The sequence below is a fragment of the Bactrocera tryoni genome, chromosome 3 (assembly GCF_016617805.1).
Source record: "Bactrocera tryoni isolate S06 chromosome 3, CSIRO_BtryS06_freeze2, whole genome shotgun sequence".
In the NCBI taxonomy this organism is placed as follows: domain Eukaryota; kingdom Metazoa; phylum Arthropoda; class Insecta; order Diptera; family Tephritidae; genus Bactrocera; species Bactrocera tryoni.
In genome coordinates this window covers 2,915,503-2,925,262 of record NC_052501.1, presented here as the reverse complement: position 1 = coordinate 2,925,262, position 9,760 = coordinate 2,915,503, and the positions used below count along the sequence as shown (strand labels likewise).

At 40.6% G+C, this 9,760-nt stretch overlaps 1 protein-coding gene across 1 annotated transcript; it reads right to left on the bottom strand.

The window, feature by feature from the left end:
* Positions 1-3,414: 3,414 nt before the first annotated feature.
* Positions 3,415-7,122, bottom strand: LOC120773031 (protein PFC0760c-like). The gene has a single exon (XM_040101961.1). It carries the CDS (start codon positions 7,120-7,122, stop codon positions 3,415-3,417), a length of 3,708 nt encoding a protein of 1,235 aa, XP_039957895.1.
* Positions 7,123-9,760: the final 2,638 nt, after the last annotated feature.

Below are 9,760 nucleotides of genomic sequence, written 5' to 3'. Positions count from 1 at the left end.
ACTATCAAAATTACTACCGTGACACGTAGGAAGCACAACAGACATCGATTTCCACATCTGACCCCGCATAGTCACAGCCCATCATATCAGCGACCCCTTTTAGCTCTACCTCCGGTACCGTCTCCGATTTATCCAAGACCTCTACCACGATATTCATATTTAGCACCACCATGGTATCCACCGTATCCACCAGTACCGTATCAACCAGTACCGTATCCAATACCGCCATATGTACCAGCTATTAGGTGGTCACAATCATCGTCGCCACCACCATCGCCTTCGATATTATCAGATCCACTGCCTTCACCATCACCAGATGTGTCTAAAATGCGAAAGCCAGCAATATCAGCATCACCATCACCTACTCCATCGCTATCGCCATCACCATCGCCATCGATGTTATCATCATTGCCATCGCCACCACCATCGTCTTCGACATTATCAGATCCACTGCCTTCACCATCACTAGAAATGTCCGAAATCCGGCAGCCTACAATATCAGCGTCGCCATCTCCAACGCCTTCAACATCATCAGATCCACTAACTTTACCGTCACCTGCAATATCAAAAACGACATCACTTCTGCCTTCGCTATCGCTATCGCCATCTCCAACACCTCCGACAGAGTCTCTATCTTCCCCATCATCCGTTCTACCACCATCCCCAGATGCCTTTAATATGTCGCAGCCCACAATATCAACATCGTTATCACTCTTGACTCCACATTTACCGGCTGACCTCGAAGCTTACACTTCTAGTCCATCGGTAAGGAAAGATGATTTCTGCGAAGTCGTCGTTTTTCTGTGCAACCTCGAATATAACTCTGACATACCTGAACCACCTGCGCAATTTTGTGAACACTTCAATCCGTCATGCGCCGCCACGAATTTATTAAGCGCTCCGACTCAGACGCTTACTTGGCTATGCCAAATGTTTCCTTCGCATTGGATGTGTAATGCGCGCGTGAAGACGCCAAATACGTTTTGCAATCAGTTTGCCAGTCATTGGTCCTGCTTAACGAATGAGGAGATTAGCCACTTGAGCGTTCTCTTAGAGCGCTCTCCAGAACGACCCAAACAGGTGAAGTGGTTTTGTCAGCACTTTCCTACCGATTGGTTGTGTGAAGATCCGGTGATACCCCCCACAGGTTTCTGTGAAAAATTCAACACGCACTGGGCCTGTGCAGCCCAAGAAAGTTCCACGGACAACAACTCACAGCTACCAGCAGGACTTGAAAGCTTCTGCAATCTTGTACCTACATATTGGATGTGCGAGAGTCCCATTCATCCACCAGTTGGTTTTTGTGAGGCGCATCCACGGCATTGGGCTTGCGAAATTCAGATTACGAACGTAGAAGCACAGCCGCCTTTGTGTGCTTATTTTCCTTGTGAGGACACGCGAGTCTACAGTATTGACAAGCGCCATAAGAAGACCAAACCCATGAAGCGACGTAAGCCAAATATTCAGCCGTTTGGAAAATCGAAACCTGTTCGTGTGAATAGACCAAATAACAGCGTCTACCAGCCAGCGATTTTCGATTACAAACAACTTATTGCAGATTTGGATTGATTAGAATAAGGAAGAAAGATTCGTGTCACTTACTTAAGACCTTTGCCATAAATCGATTACTTGAAGTTTTGTTGAAAACTTGCAATAAAATTGATATTAATGCATTTTTAATTCATTCAGCGGAGGGTGTTTGAGGGATCGCTCTCGGATAAATAATTTACCATTATCAATTGTCTAAGATGTGGCCATTGTTTGCTAAGGGTGTATTGGGAATATTGTAAATAACAAAAACGGTTTTGGATATCAAAGAAATTCTTGCACGCTTGCAGAAGTCTATACGCTGGATCAAGTTTTCGACGGTTTTCAAGCATGTGGTCAAGCGGGTTCAGTTCTTGCATCAATTTGATCTTGTAAGGATGTAGGCCAAGAACTTTTCGGAACGCTTGAGAGCGACGTGTGAGAGATTGATTTGTGTTTTCCTCAATTGTTGTGGCATTTCTATTGAAAAACCCGTTATTAAAGCAGTTTAGTAGAAAACGGAGCCGGTACAGGTTGAACTTTTTACCCACCCCTGTCATCAATATAACTTCGATACAAACGAAGTTAGCATTTTTTCTTATCTTCGAGCGGTTTTGACTTGTTTTCTTAAAGAGTTCGATGACCGCTAGTGAAAGTAAACTGAAGAATCGGTTGTTTTCTTTGACCAACACTGTTGCCACAATCGTTTCATTTGTCTTGTCTCGTCGTTTGAAATTTCGTATGAGCCAATCTTAGCTCAATTAATAATGAAGATTAGCTAATACTACTATAATATTTGTAGACATATATCATCAACATTATTTCATAGAAAGTATGCGAATACCAAAGAAAGCGAAAGCAAAGAGAAGCTAAAAAAGTAGTCAAAATAACAAGCTTTCACTTTCGTTTTCAATACACACAGCCAACAACCGTAGTATGACACGTTTAGACTCATTTTCGGCTTCAGACTCAGCGCTAGCAAAAATATTGGTTCACCGCGGGCATTTGAAGATAAATTGAATTGAGGTTCGGGTTGTTGGAATGATTTCGCATAAACAATTAATTGCTGTGATTTTTACGCTGATAGTTGGTGGATTGTCAAAATTAACGCAAAGTGATGAAGAATTTCTGCGTCGTCTCTCCAAACTGACATTAAGTGAAATTAAAAGTGAATACCGAATCGGTGAGGTGGTGCAGACTGCGCAGCGTTATAATGGCAGCCAGTTGGTGCCAGCGAATGGCTATAAACTAGCGCTCTTTCCGCCGTTCTTCATTGACCTCATCTACAATCCGGGCAGGCGGCCGCAAATAACGCAGAATGCAGCCGACGAAGGGGACCGCAAATAAGTTTCATGCGAAAAGCAGCACAAAAAAATAAAAAACTAAAATAAAATGTGAATAAGCGGAGTCATAAATATTTATCAGCATATTTATTTGTTGCAAAATAATAATTTAAACATAAAAATTGGGTTTTCAATTTCAAATGAAATATTTTTAATAGTAACTTACGCCTTTATACTAATCTAAATCAATCTGTAACTACTACACACAAACACAGCGCTTATCTTCTGATGGGTGTACCACACTCCCGCATAATTGCGGTCACACTTAACCCGTTGCCCACTTAGTGGTCACTGGCATCCGTACTTAACCATGTGCCCACGCATTTTCGTCGCCTTCGTCCACATCCGGTCGGTTACTTTGCATTTCCATTGATTTCCGCGCGATTTCCGCCCGCTCAAACCGTGCATGTGCACATGTAGCTTGCGTTGGCAATGCTGTCACATACACGCTGCGCAATAGTTGCCATTTAGAAATGTACTAATTTCCGTCTTTGCCAATGCATGCCACCAATTTGTCGTTGTAATATCCGCTTATGAAGCGGTGTCAGCGCGATGCATTGCTCTGTGCGCTTTTGACGTCGTCGCCGTTCGATTTAGTGGCAGCTGCGACAGCAATCATCGGATCAGTGGCAGCAGCAGAGGAATCTTCCGCTTCAGCATCAACAGCTATGCCACTCACATCCGCCATTTCCTCGTCCTCGTCCTCATCACTGTCAGCGGCGTCGGCACTTTCGCCTTTGCCGTCATCGTCGTCGTCGTCATCTTCGGAATTATCGCTATTCGCGTCACTAACTCCACCGCTGGCATTTTTCAATTTTGTTGATTCTGTCTCGGTTTTCAACAGCTCTGCATTGTAGTTCTCGTTATTTTCCTGCGCTTCAACAGCGGCAGCTTCCGCTTTGGCAAGCTTGTATTGCAACATATTATCGGCTTCCACCGTTGCGTCAGCATCGGCAGTCACAGCAATGCTGTTGGGTTCACGGTCCACACTGCCAATATGCGCTGCTTCTCGATATTTGCTGTCATTCTCTGTTTGGTAATCACTGGTCACAAATTCGACGTCTTCAATGGACGCATTGCCATCATTATCATCGTCATCATCGTCACCATCGTTGTCATCGTAGCCATCATCATCTTGGTAATCTTTGTCAGCGCCACCTTCACTGCTGTCCACTTGTTTGGTATTTTTGCTGTTGACGACGCTTGGTGCCACATGCTCGACACTTTGGAAATTGACGTCCTTATCACTCCAGCCGCCTTGGAGTGGCTGTCGAGTGTCATACTCGTATGTTTTGTCATTATCTGTTTCTAAACTGGTTGTCAATTGTGCGACTGCTGTCATTCCAGCTGCCTGCCTCACACGGCTTTGAATGTCATTAACATGAAACGATGCAGGGCCGGTCACATAGCCATCAACATCAGCGGCACCATCGCCATCAGCATCGGTATCGCCATCAATTTCATGCACAACCCCATCAATGTAGTAATTTTCGCCGCTTTCCATTCCCTCCTCTTCATTGCCTACGCCATAATATCCACTGCCATCAGCGCTGCCTACACCTACATCAGCGACGCCTTCATTCGCTTTGTCACCACTGCCGTCCATTTCAGTGCGCTGCTCTGTCCGCTCGGCATCCAAGGGCTTCAGTGTTCCCACTGGCAGTCCATTTCTGCTGTCATCGGCACTTGTAATTGTCAACTGTTCATGATTTTTTATTATTTTCTCCCGGTTATTGTCAATTTCATCGGTAGTGTTGGCTGCATGTACGACTGGTACGATTGTAGTGGGCACTTCGTGTTTGCTGATATGACAGCTTATCGTATAACTCAAGGAGCGTCCGAGCAACACACGTCCTCCAGATATCATGTCTGCTTTTTCATTCACGGTTTCAGTTTCATTTTCATTTCCATTTTCATTTGTTTTGTTGTACTGCTCACTTTTAATTATCTCCGTTTTGTTGCACATCACTTCCGGTTTTGGCACCCCTTTATGCTCCTCCTCCGCACTCTCTGGGCTTGTCGTCTTGCCCGGTTGTGCTGAAAGCGTGTTGCTGATGTGTTGTAATCCGGTAGCCACCCAAGCCGACTTGTCGTTTGTGTTCTCCGCAAGCAACTCTGTGTCGGCTTCGAAGTGTTGGTGTTGCTGTTGCTGTTGGTGAATAGTTTCCACTTGCATTTCATTGGTTTTGTCAATATTTTCAATTTCCTTTCCTACATCGTTTCCAATTGCCACTTCCAGATGCTCTAAATTGTTTGCTGGCTCATTTGCAATCGTTGCCATCGGATCGGTTGCGAATGGCGTTGCGGTTGCATCAAATAATGTCATTACTTTGGTTGTTGAAACTTTTGTTTCTGTTGCTGCTGGGTTTGCGGTTAGAACATTTACATTACTGTACTCTGTTGCTGACGTGTCATTTAGTTCGTGCTCACTTTCATTACCTTCGCCATATTCATCCGATTGATATTTCGTTGTTGGTTTCTTGAGTTGACTAGATTGTGGTACTTTATCTTCTGTGTCTTCGTCACTATCAAGCACTTCATGAGCAAGACTTTGATTCGAACTACTCTCGTCACTTACAACCTCTTTGGTACGTATGAAATTTGAGAAATTCATCTGGCTCTGAAATATGGTATAATCCGAGCCATAACCAAGCTCCATAGAATCGGATTCATCATGCCTCGAAGCTGCTATCATATCAGGTCTTTCGTTGTTTTCTTTGAAAACCTGAGTTTTTTGTGAATTTTCGAATTCGTCCGTATTCATGGGTAAATTTGCGATTGCTGGTTTTTCCTCAAGTCCTTCCGATAGTTGCTGTAACACGCTGGAAATGGGTACTGAATACTCATCAAATATTTCTGTGAGACGCTTAAAAGCCTCTTCTATATTTGCTGTTTTGAAAGTATTTGATGATGCGCTTGTGGATATTGTTGGCTCCGAGGGCTCAAATAAGGAACCCATGACTAACTTTTGTGGTTTGCTAAATCCATAGATATCCATCAATTCAATTGATTGTGACAATTCTTCATTTGATGGAAAGCCTGGGCTCGTTTCATCGTCTGAATTTGAAGACTGGTTTTCCTTAGACGGGTTTGCTGGTGATTGGCGAAGTTTCATCGGATCATATGACGTCGTGCCGTTAACCAATTCATTGCTATAATTCGACGGTTGGTTTAAAGTAACATAGTAAGTGCCATGTTTTTGCTGTTCTAAAATACCATCATCAGACGGCGTAATTTCTGCTTGATGACTCTCGTTTTTAACGCTAGATTGATTTGGAGGTTCGGATAGTTTCAGTTTGTCATGATAAAACGACGCAACGTTAAGATTTGTAGACTCATTTTGTTGTCCTACTTTTATTGTAGTGGTAAGATCCTTCAAGACAGGAACTGCATATGAATTAACTGGTTCTTCATTAAAATCCATTGGTTCCTCTAGAGGCATTGGTAATTCCGCTAATACATTAGTTGAGGAAGTCTGATTGACTTTTTGGTTGTAATTTGTGGCAGCAATGGCTGTCAAGTTTTCATGATTACTGTTTATATTATTAACTAGCGCGCTTTTCGTTAGGTCTACATTAGTATATTCAGTCCTTTCTAGAATGTTCACACCATTTTCACCAACTATGTGCTGTTGTTTTTTGATATTCTCCGCATTCTTTTGTAAAAAGTCTAACTGCTGCTTCAGAGTTTCATTGCCGCCAACATTCTTAATTCTTATGTTCATACTCAGGATGTCTATTGGATGATCCCCAGACTCATTCTGTTCTTTGGTGCTGTAAATATGGAGCGATATCGTGGCATGTCGCACTGTAGTATCCGGTGGGTTGAGCGAGTTGTGGTTGGTGCCGTTCTGAGTGGAATTAAAAGTAGCTTCGTTGCTCTTAGTGAGTAGCTTGTGATTGTCGAAGTTTGTTGTATTTTTAATAGGAACCAAATTCTCAATTTCGTCAAGCAATCCTTCTGGGGTTACATTGGTTGATAATTCTGGATTATGTGTGTTTATCGATGCGATTTGCTCCGTTAAATTACCTTGATATAAATCGTCTTTGCTTAGTTTAGTAGCTGTGTTTGCATTCATGTCATTCTTTTTTTCATAATAGTTTGGATTTAGTAGTTTGTCCGTTATAACCTTATTTTCTCCTTGCAGTAGAAGCTCTTCTATCAAAGATTTTACTCGCTGGTTTTCGTATATCTCGATATTATCTTCTTTCTCGGGAATATTGCCTTTGTTCGCTTGATCAGTTTTATGCATTTCTTCCATGAACTCAGTTGAAATTTTTCGAGTTTTAAAAATAGTTCGACCTGAAGGAAGTGAAATAATAAATTTTTTAAAAACAATTAAATAAAAAGAAAATTTTATGCTTTTCTTTATAACGCTTCTTTATTATACCTTCATTCTTAGCTATTAGTTGTAGAAACCCAAGCAGCGCTAATAAACATATATCCGTTAATTTCATTATAAATTATTTTATAACTTAATATGATTTTAGTAAGTTTCTTAATTAGACTGCTTAGCAAGAACGCTGCCAGCCGAACTAAACCGAATTTCGAAGTTTCGCTCAATTTTATGAGCCATGCGAATGAGGTCTATTCTATACTAGTGTCGTTCAATTCTATTATTCTCTTTTTTTAGTTAAACAATGAAAAAGAATGAACTTGGATTAAAGTAGAGAAAATGCGTTCAAAACCATTATAACTGATCAGCTTTATTAAACCAACATTTAACATGTATTTATAACTATATATGAAACAGTTTCAAATTAATTCATTAAAATATAACAAAGAGTGTCACAAAGCTATCACAAGATTTAAAGATTTGCAGAAAGGTTTCTCTCTGCTCTCTCTTTGTTTCATTTTTATACTCTTGTAATCGGTTGCTACAGAGTATTATAGTTTTGTTCGCCTAACGGCTGTACGCATCACCTAAAACTCATCCAGACAGATATAGAGTTATATACATATATATATACATATAAATGATCAAAATGATCAGAAAAGTTGAAATCCGGGGTCAAGGTCTGCCTGTCCGCCCGTCCGTGCAGGCTGTAACTTAAGTAAAAATTGAGATATCTTGATGAAACTAGTTATTCTAATTTATTAGTATAAAAAAAATACGAGTTTGTAGATGGGCGTAATCGGACCACTGCCACGCCTACAAATCTTCATTAACCGAAAACCTATAAAGTGACATAACTAAGCACGAAATTAAGATTTAAAACTACTATTTGGAAAAAGGGATCGCAGTAGCCAGGGACCCCTGTGGGCAAACAATTTTGAAAAAGTGGGCATGGCCCCGCCCTCTATTAAGCTTTATGCAGTTTTATATGTATCTCGTAAACGACTCAAACTACAACAACCAAATTTGCTCAGCGCTAATATTATAAGAAATCGTGCCGACAGTGAGAAGGTGGATGAAATCGGTAGATAACCCCGCTCACTCCAAATATAACGGTGCTGTTAAAAACTACTAAAAGCGCAATAATAATAATAACTAACTACGCCAAAGGCATTACATTTTACCACCGAGATGATATGAGAAAGTTTCTTGGAGGCCGGCGTAAAATTTGGACGATGGGCATGAAATCCCATATCTCGGGACCCGACCAAACGATTTCGACTGAATTTGATATGTGGCATTCTTTTTATATTCCTATGAGCGTAATCGGATATCACGACGCCTACTTCCCATATAGCACCACTTCAAATTCCACTTGATTCGTTCAGTTTCCAGTACACAAATCACCTATATATAATACCTATAGTTGACTTTTGATCGAAAATGTCGACCAATGTGTGATATATATAACTGAAATTAAGGGATAATTCTTCTCTTATAATGGTATGTTTATACATATGTCAAAAATGCGTTGAATCGGAACCATATACTTAATCTAAAGATTTTCGAACTTCGAGGTGAATTTGTACCGCATATATCGGCCGATATGTGAGTGTATCTTTGTGCCTAAAATCGATAAATTTGAGCGAAAACTTGGCCTATAGCCCCTATATAACTAATATCAGGATTTTCGAACATCCACCTGACTTTACTCTATATGATTGGCTTAACACCTTAAAGTATTTTCCTGGATTTGTTTCTTGCAAGTTGCAAGAGTATAAAATGTTCGGTTGCACCCGAACTTAGCACTTCCCTTACTTGTTTGCCTTGGAATTTTTGTTTATGGGTGTTGCTGCTGTATTACAGTGTAGTCTAAGGCTATTTAGGTTATTTCAAAAATTAGAAAAGTATTTCAAAAATTAATGACATAAAATACATATTTTAAATTGGTTCGGACAATAAGTTTAGTTCACGTATTTACAATTTATAGTGTCCCCGACATTTCCTCCTGGGTATAAAAAATTACGTGACAAACTTAATATACCTTGTTCAGGGCAAAAATATACTCTTCTTTCTGCCTCCTTTTTTTTACTTTACAAGAATTGAATTTTTTTCTAATTTAATCGTCTTAAACGGCATATTAGAACACTGTGCTCGTTCAGTTAGCCCTTTTAAAACAGTTCAAAACAATACTAACTGCACGAAAGTACCGTTACCGTGGTCAGTTCTATTAAAATCTCTCCCCTCCCCTTCTACAAATATTTGTTTGTACATTCTTATGTAAATTGAAATTGATTGAATTTGCGGCTGGCTTTTGCAACAAATCACGCTCTCCGCTTTCGTTTCGCTTTCGCACATCAAATTTGTCATAATTTCCGTCAAATTTTATTCATAGACTTGTCGATAGCAAGCCATCAACAGCATGGGCAGCATTAACATTAACACAGAGCAGCTTTTACTCATACACACTGACATATGCGTGTATGAACGTGTGAGTGAGTTTGAGTGGCTTTGTGCTTTGGTCAGCGCCGACCTCACTATTCATGGAGTTTTG